Source organism: Leuresthes tenuis, unplaced genomic scaffold (genome assembly GCF_036924035.1).
Source record: "Leuresthes tenuis unplaced genomic scaffold, fLeuTen1.0.hap1 SCAF_4, whole genome shotgun sequence".
NCBI lineage: Eukaryota > Metazoa > Chordata > Actinopteri > Atheriniformes > Atherinopsidae > Leuresthes > Leuresthes tenuis.
The window spans coordinates 24390718-24407742 of record NW_027325358.1 but is presented as its reverse complement, the minus strand read 5'-3'; the positions used below and the strand labels follow the sequence as shown (position 1 = coordinate 24407742).

Below are 17025 nucleotides of genomic sequence, written 5' to 3'. Positions count from 1 at the left end.
AGCATTTTGGTATGGTTTAAGCAGACAATCCTCTCACAAAATGAAATCTATAAAGAATTAAAAAGCTACAACTCAAAAGCATCATGTGGTGCTCTATGTGCCTGCAGGCGTGTCCTGTAGATTATCTTGTGGAGCCACGATCGCTGAAGAAGTCGAGCATCATTTGTGCGCTTGTGAAACCCCCCTCCCCACCCACCCATATAAGTGCTTCACCTTACTTGTACATATTCGTATATTGAATTAGTACAGGGTAATGGAAACCATGTAGAGTGCTGTGGGACATCCTTTTCCCACACAACAGCCGTTTAATCAGAGACACGCTACGGGCACTGTGCCACAGCAAATATCAATGTCTGTATGTGAGTGAGAGGAGGAGACACAGAGACCACAAAAAGAAAGATAGAGACTTTTTGGTGGGGGCTGCAAGGGAACAAAGAACTACATGAGGCCATTGTCAAGAGTGTCCTTTTTTATTTTTTTCACGGGTGTGTTTTTTTTAAGGGCAATTTTTAAAACTCACTTTCAGGATGCCTTCATAACGTCATAATGGATCTTGAGTGGAACAATATAAATGGAAACTGATGAAGAGATTGGCCTTTAATTGGCCCCTTTCTACATAGTACCCCCTGGGTATTGTGATGGAATATGAGCATTATCTCAATAAAAGAAGATTATCAGACCTCCTCACCAGAGTGGCCTGTGTGTGTGCATGTAGAGTAACCCACAACCAGCCCACAACCACATTGTTTTACATATTCTGATCACAGGAAACGTCGCCACCTCCCTCAACAACCACAGCAAGAATTCAGGCTGCTCCAGCATAATTTCTTTCTCGGATTTTCTCGTCTGATGCGACTTGTCCTCGCAGCTTTTGTGAAGCTTGATTTCTCTCTTCTTCTCCAGTGATGTCGTCTCTTTTGAGGGAGGAGATGCAGAGAGTTTTGTTCCGACCAGCAAAACATAGACTGGTGGAGTTTATAGAGATCGAAGAGCCATCGTGTGGAAGACATTTTCTGTGTGCCTCAGGTAAAAAAAAAAGAAAAAGAAAGAAGCTCTCTCGCTGACTAAAATTTGAATTTTTGCACTCTGTTTTTACTGAAACTGAAAAACCGGATGCCTCACTGCACTGCTACCTGTTCAAGAATAATATACTTTCTATTCTGCAGTTGGAAAAAACAAGGAGGTGGAGTTATGCGTAGTGCAATGTCAGGTTTCTCAGAAGTCCCAAAAGTCCGGATCCAAGAAGTCCCACACCAAACGCTCCAGCATACAGGATTGCTACACAAGGACGGAGATCTGGTCCCTGCAAGACCTGACTCTTGTTGATGGACGTGACCCCGATGTGGTAATTAATCAAAATTGTCAGCAAATTCCATTGTTTTGTATTGTTTAAATTACTGAAAATTGCAGCTGTGCCCTTTACAAATCCCTAAAATCATAGAAGTTGGGAGATTTTCTAAAATGCAAATGTGTAATTAGTTCAAACCGTTATTTAACAGACACAAATCCAATTAAATGATTTTTCCTCACTGACTAGCTAAAAAGTTCAAAGATATTCGAAATTTGATGCAGCAATAAAAATAGAGGCAGGTTTACCGATGTATAACAACACCCTATCTGACTTTGATTTGGAAACTGAGGATACTGATTTCTGCAGTTTTTAAGAAGAATATATGTCCAGTCCACTGTTGTCTGATCCTCCCCATCATAATGCACCATACATTGTCAACAGGAGACAGATCTAGACTGCAAGCAGGCCAGTGAAGAGCACACACCCTTTGTCTATGAAGCCACACTGCTGGAAGTCAAGCAGAATTAGGTCCAACATTGTCCTGCTAAAATAATCATGCCTCCCAGGAAAAAACGCTGTTTTGATGGTGGCATACATCTCACTGAAATTCCAATATACACCTTTACGTTAATGGTACTTTCACACACGTGCAAATAATCCATACCACTGATGGACTCCATGCCACCACATACACTGTTTGTCACCTTTTGCTTAAAACAAATTGGATGTTTCTTTTCATCTTTGGCACATAGGACTAGGCATCACTTTTTTTCCTGAAAAGCAGCAGAAATGTAGACTCATGTGACCATAGAACCTGTATCCACTGTGACTATACTGATCATGGCGACATGGCAGCTTCTCATGCAGGCCCTCCTGAGGGCTTGAAGACCACACATTTCCAACAATTGTTTCTGTCCTTGATCTTTATGCACTTCCTGAGGGCCTGAATTTTAATTCAATTGAATTCACTTCAATTCAGTTTTATTTATATAGCACCAAATTACAACAAATGTCATCTTAAGGCATTATAGAATATTACAATGAACAGGCATTATAATAATTAGATTATTCAAGCCATTTGGAATTCAATTCATTGTAATCATAATCCAGTCAAATCCAAATAATTAATTACAAATCCAATTCATTCATACAGAGCCAATTCAAAAACAATTTCCTCGCAAAGGAAACCAACAGATTGCATCGAAACGTTTCTTCGGTCCAATTTCCCATCCTAAACATACATGAGGAGACTGTGGAAAGAAACAACTCCCTTTTAACTGTAAGAAACCTCTGGCAGAACCAGACTCAGGAAGGGTGGCCATCCGCCTCGACCAGCTGGGGTTTGAGAATACAGAAAAGACAAACACCGTAACACCATTCAAAGGATACCTGTTGAGACAGGAAAACACAAGTTAATGACCACAATAATGCCAAATGTACATAATATCATTTGGGAAATTAAACGGGGGGGGGGGGGGGGGAGAGTAAAGTGAGGAAAGGTGTGACAGATGAGGTCCCCCGGCAGTCTAGGCCTAGCAGCTTAACTATGGGATGTTTCAGGATCATCTGAGCCATTTTTAACTATAAGCTTTATCAAAAAGGAAAGTTTTAAGCCTAATCTTAAAAGTGGAAAGTGTGTCTGCTTCCCGGACATTTACTGGCAGCTTATTCCACAAGAGAGGGGCCTGATAACTGAAGGCTCTGCCTCCCATTCTACTTTTAGAAACTCTGGGAACCACAAGTAAACCTGCAGTTTAGGAGCAAAGTGCTCTGTTCGGAAAATATTTTACAATGAGATCTTTAAGATATGATGGAGCTCGGTCATTAAGAGCTTTATATGTGAGGAGAAGAATCGTAAATCATATTCTCAATTTAACACTGAGCCAATGAAGAGAAGCTAAAACTGGAGAAACATGATCTCCCCTGTTAGTTCTCGTCAGACTGGCTGCAGCATTTTGGATAAGCTGGAGGCTTTTCAGATAATTTGTGGGACAGCCCAATAATAAAGAATTACAGTTGTCCAATCTTCAAGTAAGAAATGCATGGACAAGTTTTTCAGTTTTTTCCTGACACACCTCTGCAGCATTGCGGGGACATCCGGGACAGTGCCTCTGGACTGGCAGATCGGGGTGGTGGTCACCCTCTTTAAAAAGGGGAACCGGAGGGTCTGTTCCAACTACAGGGGGATCACACTCCTCAGCCTCCCTGGTAAGGTCTATTTGGGGGTACTGGAGAGGAGGATCCACCGGATAGTTGAATCTCGGATTCAGGAGGAGGTGCAGTGTGGTTTCTGTCCTGGCCGTGGAACAGTGGACCAGTGGACCAGTTCTATACCCTCGGCAGGATCCTGGAGGGTGCATGGGAGTACGCCCAACCAGTCTACATGTGTTTTGTGGACTTGGAGAAAGCGTTCGACTGTGTCCCTCGGGGAGTCCTGTGGGGGGTGCTCCGGGAGTGTGGAGTGTCGGACCCCTTGATAGGGGCTGTTTGGTCTCTGTATAACCGGTGTCAGAGTTTGGTCAGCGTTTGCCGGCAGTAAGTCGGACGCGTAAGTTGGACTCCGTCAGGGCTGCCCTTTGTCACCGATTCTGTTCATAATTTTTATGGACAGAATTTCTAGGCGCAGCCAGGGCGTTGAGGGGGTCCAATGTGGCGACCTCAGAATCTGGTCTCTGCTTTTTGCGGATGATGTGGTTCTGTTAGCATCGTCAGGCCGTGACCTTCAGCTCTCACTGGGGAGCGATTCGCAGCCGAGTGTGAAGCGGCTGGGATGAGAATCAGCACTTCCATAGCAGAGACCATGGTCCTCAGCAGGAAAAGGGTGGAATGCTCTCTCTGGGTTGGGAATGAGATCCTTCCCCAAGTGGAGGAGTTCAAGTATCTCAGGGTCTTGTTCACGAGTGAGGGACGAATGGAACGTGAGATTGATGGGCAGATCGGTGCGGCATCCGCAGTGTTGCGGGCTCTGCTCCGACTCGTCGTTGTGAGGAAGGAGCTGAGCCAGAAGGCGAAGCTCTCGATTTACTGGTCAATCTCCGTTCAATCTACCCTCACCTATGGACGAGTTGTGGGTAGTGACCGAAAGAACGAGATCGCGAATACAAGGCTTCCTCCGCAGCGTGTCTGGGCTCTCCCTTAGAAATAGGGTGAGAAGCTCAGTCATCCGGGAAGGGCTCGCAGTAGAACCGCTGCTCCTCCGCATTGAGAGGAGCCAGATAAGGTGGCTCGGGCATCTGGTTAGGATGCCTCCTGGATGCCTCCCTGGTGAGGTGTTCCGGGCACGTCCCACAGGGAGGAGAACCCGGGGAAGACCCAGGACACATTGGAGAGACTATGTCTCTCAGCTGGCCTGGGAACGTCTTGGGGTCCCCCCGGAAGAGCTGGAGGAAGTGGCCGGGGAAAGGAACATCTGGGTTTCTCTGCTCAAGCTTCTGCCCCTGCAACCCGACCCCCGGAGAAGTGGTAGATAGTGGATGGATGGAAACTGAAATCTATCTGATAAATATGACTTAAACCAGTCTAATGCAGTTCCTTTAATACCAACACTTAGATGTTTAAGTTTCTGCAACCGTTAATGTCAATCTTTGCATGGAAAGACTAAACCTTTAGTACGAGTCCCTTTCATACCCAATCATGACACCCTCACCAGTTTATCTCCTGATTGTAGAATCTTTCAGAACGCTGTTACAGGTATAGTCCATAAACATTTATGTCTTTCATTGTGTCTCTTACAGATTTTTTTTATGTATTTAGTTTTTTGAGTGTGTTGCTCCCGTCGAATTTTAAACTTCTTGTTTTCTGAATACAACGAAGTCAGTGAACTTTCCTGGAAATTGTGTTTTTGGCAAGACATGTATTTTGAAGAGAGATGCAATGAAGAATGAGCAACAACACAGTCTGCCTTTATAAGATGTGAACAAAAACATTAATGATAACAAATTTTATGATGTAACTATCTATTGATCAGTAACAGAGCTGCATCAGGAGACATTTTTGTAATTGACTTTGAGCTGTATCTTAAGTGCATCTTTTTTGCCTTTGTTGACCGTATCATTTCAATTTACAAAAAAAGTCTTTATAGAAACCGGTTTATATCGCTTTCTTAGATAGACAGAATATTCTCTCTTCAAATCTGAAATTGCTTCTGTCTTTATTAGTCAAAAACAGAAATTACAAGGTTTTACGAGAGGTTTTATAAACTGATTATAGTTAACTTGATGGAAAATGTGTACTTTTACTTGTATTAACTGTCATTAACAATGTTCCATTAACAACAAACAATAGAATAAAAATGGAAAAATATTAAAAGCAACAGGAGAATATTTGTTACCTTTGTTGCCCCATATGATCAGCTCATAAACACCTGCACCTCCATGAGCTAACTTGAAACAACTGAGCTTGTTCTAAAGCAAAGTCTTGTGTATTCCTCTCCTTAGGATGATCCCTGTTTCCTACTGCACTTCGACAAGGTGCGTTCAGTGACAGCTGTCAGCTGTTCAGCCAAATACACCATAGTGCGTGCCCTGGTTGCCCTCAGCGACCAGCACTGTCAGGAGTCTCTGAATCTGCAGAACTTTGACTGGGCTTACATCAAGCCCTCCACCTTCTACTCCAATAAGGGGGACTGTGCTGTTCTATCACAGATATGCTTCTATGCCATCAATTTGGCGTGTCTGTCTTTGTGTCAAGTGCCCCTTGATGGATAACGACATCGTTTTCATGTATGCGTGTCAGTTTTGGCGTGTGCGTGTTTCATGTGTATGTGCTATAGACAGTTGGTGCTATTGTACTGTATATTGCTTTGGGTCAAATGGAGTTCCTGAGTAGCTTAAATGTAAACTTGTGGCTTAAATGGGGCTTTAATAAAGCATTATTCATAAATGCGTTTTGCATTAAGACTCTGCTTAGTGTACTTAATGGCTAATACAGTTTTCAAACAGCCTGGTATGACTGTGTATTCTACTTTTATGTGGTATCAATTCAGCGTCTATACTTATATATCTATATAAATCTATATCTATATATATATACATATATATATAGATATCTATCTATCTATCTATATATATATATATTGCATGCCTGTGGGGAGTTGCAAACCTGAACTTCTGGAATTAAAAGCACATTTGGGGATGTTCTTTTTGTTGATTCTAGCATATAACTCAATATGCAAAGCAAATAAAGGGATCACATCCTGATCTCCTGAGTTTTTATTACACGGAAGATGAGAAGGTTGAATGAACTTACAGAAAATATAACAGATGAGTTGTTACAATGAATACATAGAAAAATGTCTGATTTTCCACTTGGGCTCTTGAACTGATAACCATCCGATGACTATCTGTTTGAATAGTAAAATTTTTCATGTTACTTCTTCAGTTGGATTTTTTTTCTCCAAATTTACCATTAAGGAATACACAAAATTAGTGTTAAAACAAGCTATATTATACTATTATTATGCTTTCAAGCATTTTAAGTAACAACACAAACCGACCTTATGTGTCATAAAGCATGTATCTGTACTCATAAGCTAATGGAATAGTTCATACAGTTTAACTGGGACTACTTATTTATTTGTTTCCACTTGTAGTTCAGTTTTACACCCACAGGTCGCGCCAAGACCGTTTGACAAGCGACAGTAATATGCTTTTAGTAGCCTTAAAATGTGCCTGACAAAAATAAATAAATATATTTTTTAAATTGTGATAAATCATTTGCCGCATTTTTATTAGGTAAATTGAAATCAGTAAAATCTACTTCATGTTGAATATTTCCCTAGAATCCCTTAAGCTACACTGACTTTTTGTTTCGTTTTGTCCCCGGCACACAAAAGACGGGCAAGCGACTCTCTGCTTCCTCCATGCCGCCAAAATTCAAGTAAGACGGAGTCGTTTGGTTGTCGGTTGTAAACACAGGGTTGTAACTTTGTTTATCACATTTTCACTTACTGGTTCGTCACTCGTTCAAATCTTATCTCCGGAATCTGCGGAGTGAGGACAAAACTAAAGATGCACATCAAGTCTATTATCATTGAAGGATTCAAATCCTACGCACAGAGGACGGAAATCAACGGTTTTGACCCGCTGTTCAACGCCATCACTGGATTGAACGGCAGTGGCAAATCCAATATTTTGGACTCCATATGCTTTCTTTTGGGTATCTCTAACCTCTCTCACGTAAGATCGCTATTGTTTTTAATGGTCACTTCAAGTTACTGAGTTCTAATATGTCACGTGGCCGTAGTGGTTAAATAAGAAACTTGTGTTTTGTCTAATTTTACGTTCAAGGTGCGAGCCTCCAACCTCCAGGATTTGGTTTACAAGAATGGACAGGGTGGCATCACGAAGGCCACTGTGTCTATTACTTTTGACAACTCGAACAAAAACCAGAGTCCACTGGGTTTTGAAACCCACGATGAGATCACTGTCACCAGACAGGTAAAGACCAAACACGTTTTGAGCTTATGCAAGTGATATGGAATGTTATTGAGCAATCACAAAGTTAAGATGGACGCTGTTTCTTTATTTCAGGTGGTGATAGGTGGCAGGAACAAGTATCTCATCAATGGAGTCAATGCCAACAACACCAGGGTGCAGGACTTGTTCTGCTCTGTTGGCCTCAATGTCAACAACCCACACTTCCTCATCATGCAGGTCAGTCTTGCATCCTAAGTGTGGATGTGTTTTTAACGCTTTAAGTCTTTTTATGTTCAAATTTCCTTCAGACAAGTGTGCATGCTTAATATCTTATGGTATTTCCATTGCTTTAGGGAAGGATCACCAAGGTTCTCAATATGAAACCTCCAGAGGTAAAACATGCACGCTATCCACTGTCTCACTAATAAAAAAAAATTAAAAAGCAGGTCAAACATTTTCTTGCCTTTTGGGGATTTATAGCAATGGCAAACTCTCTTCTTCCAGATCCTTGCCATGATTGAGGAGGCAGCAGGGACCAGAATGTATGAATGTAAAAAGATAAGTGCTCAGAAGACGATTGAGAAGAAGGAGGCCAAGCTGAAGGAGATTCAGACTGTATGTGTGACATGCAGAACCGTTCTCCCTTTAACTTTACTGGGAAGCTTCCACAGCCAACCCTGTTCTGTGTTTTACTCCTTTTAGATTTTGGATGAGGAAATCACTCCAACAATGCAGAAACTGCAAGAGGTATGTTGGATCTCAACACTTAAAACTAAAGTCTTTTAAACTTTTCACTCATCTCTAAATATCAAGTTCATCTTCATTTAAACCTTCTTTGGTCTGCAGGAACGCTCATCGTACTTGGAGTACCAGAAGCTGATGCGTGAGATCCAGCACTTGTCGCGCCTTTATGTGGCCTGGCTGTTTGTGTGTGCTGAGGAGACCAAGGTGAAGTCGGCAGATAATCTGAAGGTGATGCAAGATAACATCGGCAAGATGCAGGCCGGCATGGCTGAGAACGAGAGCAAAATCCAGGAGCTCTCAGCCCAGATTCAGGAGCTGCAGAAGAAGAAAGACCAGGTACCGGAAGAGACGAGGGTGCTTTTTAAGCTATTGGGCCCACCCTTTGTCTGTGAACTTATCACCTGTTGTTTTGATTTATCTATTTTTTTGCAGCTTTTGTAAATTTCGATCAGATTTCAGTGCATTAAAGGGATTTTGAACCATATCACCTTATCTTTGATGCTAATCTGCTCATTTTAAGGAGGTGAATGGAGTATTAAAGTCCCTGGAGGACACTTTAGCTGATGTACAACGCGTGGATGCCAAAGCTCAGAGCACGCTTGACTTGAAGAAACAGAATCTCAAAGATGAAACCAAAAAGAGAAAGGAGCTTGTCAAGAGCATGGAGGAGGTAAATGATCATTTTGCTGATGTGTGACTGTGGCGAAACAAGTTGTACGATGAGGGCAAACTGTGCTGCTGAATCTTTGACCAAAATGGATGTTTAATTTGCGTTGTAGGATAAGAAAATGCTGGTGGTGAAGGAAAAGGAGGTTTCTAAGCTGGCTGAGCAGCTTCAGGCCCTGCAGGAGGAGGGACAGAAGGACAGCGCTGCTCTTGAGGCGGCTGAGCAGCATTTCAAAGCCGTGTCTGCCGGTCTTTCTACTAATGAGGATGGAGAGGAGGCGACCCTCGCTGGACAGATGATGGCCTGCAAGAATGACATGAGCAAGGCAGACACCGAGGCCAAGCAGGTGAGCAGTAGTTTTTCAGGTGAACAGTTAAATGTTGTTTTTTTTCAGAATGACGGGTAGGGCTCAGACAGACTTGTTGTTTCTCAGTAAACCTTTGTTTGGAAAAGACCATCTTCAATTTCTCACAGTTTCTGTCTTACTTGTAATTTTCCCCAGGCCCAAATGACTCTGAAGCATGCCCAGGCCGAGTTGAAGACCAAACAGGCCGAGGTGAAAAAGATGGACAGTGGCTACAAGAAAGACCAGGACAACCTGCAGGCTGTCAGAAGCAGCAGGGAGAAACTGGAGGCCGACCTAACCAAACTCAACTATGAAGGTACTGCGCATGTGAGTTGCTTTTACATCCAGGAAGCATTTTCTGCTAGAAATGTTGTTGTGACTGTGTGCTTGTGTCTGTTCCAATGCAGATGGGAAGGAAGAAAGTCTGTTGGAAAAAAGACGGCAGCTTTCCAGAGAGGTCGCTCAACTTAAAGAGACCCACGAGCGTCTCATGTCACGCTTCCCCAACCTGCGCTTTGACTACAAGTAAGAACTCGTGTCGTGTACATAATTTTCTAGCTTTCTACTTTTATTTCTTTTATAACACCTAGATGGGCTGTCCTACATTGTTCACCCTTAGTTTTGTTTTACCATTTTGTGTGGGAGCTTTTTCCAACCTGAGCGAAGGTCATTCCACCACAACTGAGTGGGAGGTCTTTAACAGACAAGTTTTACTGAGAATAAACGTCTATTAAAATGAGTCTGCCCACTCTAACAAGCACAACAAAAATTAACGGTCGAGATGCCGTTTAAACACTGCATTTCCTCTCAGCTCTGAAAGCTACTCTCAGCAACTAGATTAAAAACTGTGTGAACTTAAAGGGCATAACTGGCATAATTTGGGGCTCTCTAGGTCTGAAAATATCTCGCACTCCCAGCTCAGAGCAGAATTCTCCCACCTTATCGTTTTTTATCTGCGACTAACTTCAAGTTTAAATAATGATGCATTCACTGTCGCTTTGCACTTTTCTATCAATTAGAGATCCTCATCAGCAGCCAGTACTTCATAAGTGCCTGTATGTAACTTAATAAATAAATGAGCTATTAATGCTTAGGCAGTGCTTTGTTTAATGTTTCATATCTGGACCGGGAAGTCTGACTCCTGATTGGATGTTAGTCGTCCTGATGTAGTCCAATATTGCTATTGAATGCCTGCCAATACAAAACAAAGTTTGGTTCAAATAAGCTTAAAAAGCTTAAAGCGGACACAGAAGAATGCAGAGACGGCGAAGGCCAGAATTCTCATTCTCATGCAGCTCATTTTCACAATGGAGACGTTGGAGCTGGGGAAACCTTTTGGTTCACATCACAGTTCACTTGTTTTGGAGGGAGTGAGCGACCAGTTGACCAGCCAGGTGTTTTATGCGAGCGTGTCTGCTGTCTCGTAGGGATCCAGAGCGAGGATGGGACCGTAGCAAAGTGAAGGGGCTGCTGGCCAACCTGATCACAGTCAGCGACGTCTCCTACGCAACAGCACTGGAGGTCGTCGCCGGCGGACGGCTTTATAACATTATCGTTGACACAGAGGTAGGTGTGCAGCGCGCATGTCGTGGCAGAGCAGTGGGACTGTGTAACCTGAGCTGCTGACTTTGTCTTGCTAGGTGACTGGTAAAAAGCTGCTGGAGAAGGGAGAGCTGCAGCGGAGGTACACCATCATTCCTCTGAACAAGATCTCTGCCAAGACACTGAATGACAGAGTGGTCAACGCTGCAAAGAACCTGGTGAGAGTGATGTCAGGCTTTCTGGTAGTTCATCTGTAATTAGAGTGTTATACCTGTGTGGAGAAGAGAAGGATAAGCTAGTTAATCGAAGACGATCTCTTTGCCTTCCTTCCATCTCTCCGTTTCTTTTCTTGTTCTGTCAGGTGGGAGAGAATAACGCTCACACAGCTCTGTCTCTGGTCGGCTATGAAGCTGACCTTCGTAAAGCCATGGAGTACGTGTTTGGCTCCACCCTGGTGTGTGACACCCTGGACAGTGCCAAGAAAGTGGCTTTTGATAAGCAGGTGATGACGAAGACCGTCACTCTTGGAGGAGACATCTTCGACCCACAGGGAACTCTGAGCGGAGGTGAGAGCGAGGCGTGTGCATGTGCTCGTGCACGTGTCATCGGGTCGTGTAAATGTCTGGGACCAGGGAAGGGAAAGTTTTATGTGCACCAAAATGCTGACTAGAACTTTACTCCAAAGTTTTACAGGTTTTAAACACGATAGGCAAAGCGACATTTTCTTTTTTCCTCAAAAAGCAACGTCTGCGTTCCCTTTCAGGCGCTCGCTCCCAGTCGGCATCAGTTCTGTCAAGTCTGCAGGAGGTGAAGGATGTCCGGGACAAGCTGAATGACAAGGAAGCCCAACTGCAGGATACTGAGCGACAACTGGCCAACCTTAAAGGAACTGCTGAAAGGTCTGCAGAACGGGCGTTTTTAAACTGTACTGTAGAATGCTGCCCGTCTAATAGGCACCATATAATCAGATATAAATATTTATTAATGTATTATTAATGCATTTAGAGATCATTTAAAAGGGCTTCTGTAGTGCAGGATAGGCCAGTAAACATTTTCAGTGATCACATTCAGTAATGCACTGGCAGGAAGGAAGGAAGAATCTTCAGAAACCCTGCGGGATGGATCGATGTCTGTCCTGCAGAGCGTCTCTTGGTGTGCGGTCTCCACCTCTGTAACATATACAGACGGGTTCAGTTCTCAGTTCAGTTATCTAGTTTTTATACAAACTACTCACTTATCACTACTTGGTTAGAAGAAGCTATCGTCACATTAAAACCAATAATCTACATCACTTTGAAAAGCTCCAACTCTTAATGAATACAAGGTACTTCATGGAGCATTTAGGTGCACCTTGTAAATTCTCAAATGTACATTAATTACATTGAAGCCTGCCAGACTTCACGTTGCATTCACGAACAATGCGTATACTTAGAAATCTAAACATAGATGGCCACGACTGTAGTTTAAAACGGCAAATCTTTTTCTTTTTTCTTTGCAAAGATTAATTCTTCTTTTCATTCCTTTACTCGCACATTAAATATCCAAGCAGCGTTTAAAATTGATGAGTTACGGCTTATTTTTTTACAACTGGAATAACATTTTTGCTGCAAGAGAAAATGCGAAGATATACTTTGTTAATTACAGTTGTGTCAAACAAATACAGAGGTGTAATTTTCAGCTTCCCAGTCTAATGAAGTACTCTGGGACGAGATTCTCGGCCTCTGATTCTCCCTCTCACTTTCCTCAGTTGTAAGTTGCTTTGGATTAAAAAATGGAATTCAATGAATACAAGTAGTTATGAAATATGACACCCCAGGAATGTAACTTAATAAATGCTAAGAAATAGTTCAAAATAGTGTGCAAAGTTAAACAACAGAAGCTGAACTAACAACAACTATCATGAATAAAAAGCCACCGAAGGAGAGACTGACACAATGATGTATTTCCTTCTTCTCCTCATCGCGTCCTTGTCCCTGCAGGTACCGACAGCTGAAGCAGCAGCACGAGCTGAAGGTAGAGGAGGAGCAGATTCTCCAGGCCAAGGTGCAGCAGAGCTCCTTCCACCAGCAGCAGGAGGAGCTGGAGAGGCTGCGCAAGGCAATAGGTCAGAACACGAACCGACGGGTGCAGCAAGTGACTTCAACGAGACGGTTTGTGCAACTCTTTTTGTGTGTGTTTGTTTAACCAGAGGAGAGTGAGGAGACGCTTCGTGTCACTAAGGAGGTGCAGAAGCGGGCTGAAGAGAAATACAAGGTGCTGGAGAACAAAATGAAGAATGCTGAGGCGGAGAGGGAAAAGGAGCTGAAAGCCGCCCAGCAGAAACTCAATACAGCCAAAACCAAAGCCGATGCTTTTAACAAGAAGTTAAAGCAGAAGCAGCAGGTACTCTGACCACACTGTGGCCCTCTAAACAGCATCTCGTTCACTTCAAGGAGTCTTTACCTGTCATGGATGTTTGTCGGAGAATCTGAATAGGTTTCTTCTTGCTCATGTGTCCAGGAGTCTGACGCTGTGGCCCTGGAGCTGGAGGAGCTGCAGAGGGAGCAGGCCGGCTATGAGCAGCAGATTCAGGCTGTGGATGAGGCCATGAAGGCCATCCAGGAGCAGATTGACAGCATGGCTTGCACCGTGTCCCAGAACAAGGTATTCACTTCTTGTGTTTACAGTGATGGAATGAAGTATTCGAACAAGGATTTCTGGATCTCAAACCAAATTGTTTAAAAAAAAAAGATCCATGTATGGAGGAAACATCCAGCTGCACTGCACTGAGGGAAGGGAAAAGCATGGAGGTTTGCAAAAGATTGTGCTGCTGTTTGTCTAAGGGTGCAAGTAAGCTGTTCTCAAATACCTGGATTCAGCTGCCAGAGTTTCATGTGCAACAAACCTAATAATCCAGTTTGTTTGGATGCATGCTGCATGTCCACAGCGTTCGCTCCAAACAGATTTTACACCCAGCACTTTTAGTAAAAATCTCCAGAACATTGACGGGTGAAGCGGTGTGTGAACGTAGCAGCGACTCGTCTGGAGCAGGGGGTGCATGCTGGTTAGAGTTGCTGCTTCATTCTCCGTTCTGATGGCCTGTATGTTGCTATATTTGATCCATTCGGATGTGTCTAAAGTACTGATGTCAATATGAAGCAGAGCCTCGTCCTCCAGTTAGCACTGTGGAATGAATATCCACACTGTCATTTCTGCATCACATCCTGCTTTTTGCGCTTTAGACAGACATCCAAAGCGTCCCATTTCCACCAATGAGAGCACATCACCAGCTTGCTGCTATGAATCACACATTTTCTGCACATTCTCCTAAATGTTTCTCGTTTTCGTGTGTAAAATCTTCTAGTTTTACAAAGTAAAGGCTGTTTTGTTTTGTTTTTTCCCCCCATATACTGGAACAAACGTCATTTGTAATCATTTAAAAGCAAACACACTTGCTGTCTTCCTTTTAAATCGAAGCATTTTGTTCTGAGATTAACTTATAAAGCAGATTTGTGTCTTTTTGAGGCTACTAGTTATTGTACTGTGTCGATTTAAATTCTACATGTTTAGTGAACTGTTAACATTCCACATGTGCTGCTTTCTTTCGTGATGCAGGAGGCTGTGCGTAACGCCCAGGAGGAACTGGCCAAACAGAAGGAAGTGATCATGGCACAAGACAAAGAGCTCAAGGTGCAAACAGTTTCAACCGTTTTGGTTTTCGATGGTCTTTTGAGAAGGGGAGTAGATGTCATGTATGGTTTGAGATTTTAAGACTCAAAGTACCTCAGCTGATGTTAAATTTGAAGTTCCTTGGGCTCTGGAATGTTTATTTGAAAGTGTAAATGATGAACAGTGGAAATGTCTGTCTCTCTGAACGCTTCAGGGTAAAAGCACAGAGGTCAATAAGATCAGGGAGCAGAACAATGAAGTCCAGCTTAAGATCAAGGAGCTGGAACACAACATCAGTAAGCACCATAAAGACAGCCAGGATGCTGCTGACAAGGTACACACAAACGTTCATTTGAATGTTTCAGGAAGTTTCCTCTGATCCAGTGCGACTTGGACACTCTTAACTTGTTTATATTCGTTTTCCAGGTGACTCGGATGCTGGAGGAACACGACTGGATCCACTCAGAGCGGCACTTCTTCGGCCAGCCAAACACCTCCTACGACTTCAAAACCAACAACCCCCGTGAGGCGGGCCAGCGGCTGAAGAAGCTGGAGGAAACCACTACCAAGCTGGAGAGGAACGTTAACAAGAGGGCTATGAACATGCTGAATGAGGCGGAGGAAAGGGTGAGGGCTCCCGAGCCGGCGGGGCCGCCGCATGCTAAAAACTACTCTCTGCAGGTCAGATTACTCAGTAATCCTTCAACTGTCTCCACTCCTGCAGTACAACGACCTGATGAAGAAGAAGAGAATTGTGGAGAATGACAAAGCAAAGATCTTGCAGACCATCGAGGAACTGGACCAGAAAAAGAACGAGGCTCTCAACGTGGCGTGGCAGAAGGTTCGCTGCTATTGTTTACATTTTTTTTTCTTTCACTGAGGCCGTGTGGTTGGGTCTGATGTACATGGATTACATGGTTTTTTGACCTCATTAAAAACAGCTTCCCTCTGCAGGTTAACTTGGACTTTGGCTCCATTTTCTCCACTTTGCTGCCAGGAGCCACAGCAAAACTGGCTCCTCCACAGGGCTGCGGCGTCTTGGATGGTCTTGAGTTCAAGGTAGCCTTGGGTGACACGTGGAAGGAGAACCTCACTGAGCTCAGCGGTGGGCAAAGGTCAGCAACATGATTTCTATGGTCAGTCGTTCATTAATGGTGATATATTATAATGCTAAGTGTTTTTAACCCCGTTTGTGTTTGTTTTCAGGTCTCTGGTGGCCTTGTCCCTCATCCTGGCCATGCTGCTTTTCAAGCCGGCTCCGATCTACATCTTAGATGAGGTGGACGCAGCTTTGGATCTGTCACACACACAGAACATTGGGCAGATGCTGCGTACGCATTTTAGACACTCCCAGGTAAGTTTACATGGGCAGGTGCATACTTTAGCCTTAAACCTGTGCAGTAGAGTGCAACGAGGCGTATGGTTCACTTTTTTGGCCAAAGTAATACAGAAATACACCACAACAGCTCCTTGTTCCATTGTGAACTTAAACCTGTCTTCACGTTGACCCACTCGCTCCGATCCAGCGCTCTCTTCTGCCCCTTGTGAGATTGGTATTAGTAACCCTTGAAATGACAGCGCAAACAGGAAGCGGCTCACACTAGCACACACACAGCATTCAGACTCAGACTGCTGATAAAAGATGTGCTTGACTGGCAATTTTTATACTTGAAATACTTTAATTTCTTATGTTGGCAGTTTGACCACAGACTGTTGGTACCAATCCCTTTTAGGCTCAATCTTGTCTTGAGTCATGTTAACTGCTCCAGGTTTTTAAATCACCAGACTGCAGAATCGAACAGCAGGTTTATTCTGCGATCTAACCTTCAGTAGCAACTAATGACTCCATAAACCCTCGGCTTTGCTGTTGGTCCATTCCTCTACAAAGGTTTTCTTTTCCCCCATAAGTCCCCGTGAAACTTTTGACCCATTGATAAACTGATTAGCAGTTCTCCTGGCTTTTTACCTTTCATTTCACAGGCTTTTACCTGTCATTTTCAACTCTCTCCCTCCAGTTTGTGGTCGTGTCCCTCAAAGACGGCATGTTCACCAATGCCAACGTCCTGTTCAAGACGAAGTTTGTGGACGGCATGTCCACGGTGACACGGACTGCGCTCAGCCAGAGCGATGGAAACCTTCCCCATAAAGGCCAAGATAAGGCTCGTCAGAAAGACAGGAGGAACAAACAACTCATCAGCTAATCCCTGAAACCGCTCCTCGGGACAGTGGCATCTGTGGTTCAATCTGCTTTTAAATATTTGAGTCGTATCAGTTAGCATAACAAAATGACACATCAATTAGTAACATGTACTCATTTCATTGTTTATGTTGTTTCCCTTTAGAACCTTTCAGTCTAGATATCATTTATTTT

At 43.4% G+C, this 17025-nt stretch overlaps 2 protein-coding genes across 2 annotated transcripts; both read left to right on the top strand.

The window, feature by feature from the left end:
- The first annotated feature begins 689 nt into the window (after nucleotides 1-689).
- Nucleotides 690-6203, top strand: exoc1l (exocyst complex component 1 like). The gene is made up of 3 exons (XM_072383850.1): nucleotides 690-1026; nucleotides 1167-1345; nucleotides 5728-6203. The coding sequence occupies exons 1-3, from the start codon at nucleotides 906-908 to the stop codon at nucleotides 5995-5997; spliced, it is 570 nt and encodes a 189-aa protein (XP_072239951.1). The 5' UTR covers nucleotides 690-905; the 3' UTR covers nucleotides 5998-6203.
- Nucleotides 6204-7131: 928 nt separating this feature from the next.
- On the top strand, nucleotides 7132-16934 carry smc2 (structural maintenance of chromosomes 2). Its single transcript, XM_072383353.1, has 25 exons — nucleotides 7132-7467; nucleotides 7579-7728; nucleotides 7822-7944; nucleotides 8061-8099; nucleotides 8212-8322; nucleotides 8410-8454; nucleotides 8554-8787; nucleotides 8972-9121; nucleotides 9231-9464; nucleotides 9621-9780; nucleotides 9872-9989; nucleotides 10892-11030; nucleotides 11105-11224; nucleotides 11368-11572; nucleotides 11770-11905; nucleotides 12986-13110; nucleotides 13195-13388; nucleotides 13506-13649; nucleotides 14601-14675; nucleotides 14869-14988; nucleotides 15081-15281; nucleotides 15379-15495; nucleotides 15609-15769; nucleotides 15861-16008; nucleotides 16670-16934. Exons 1-25 carry the CDS (start codon nucleotides 7300-7302, stop codon nucleotides 16853-16855), a joined length of 3603 nt encoding a protein of 1200 aa, XP_072239454.1. The 5' UTR covers nucleotides 7132-7299; the 3' UTR covers nucleotides 16856-16934.
- The last annotated feature ends 91 nt before the right edge of the window (nucleotides 16935-17025 follow it).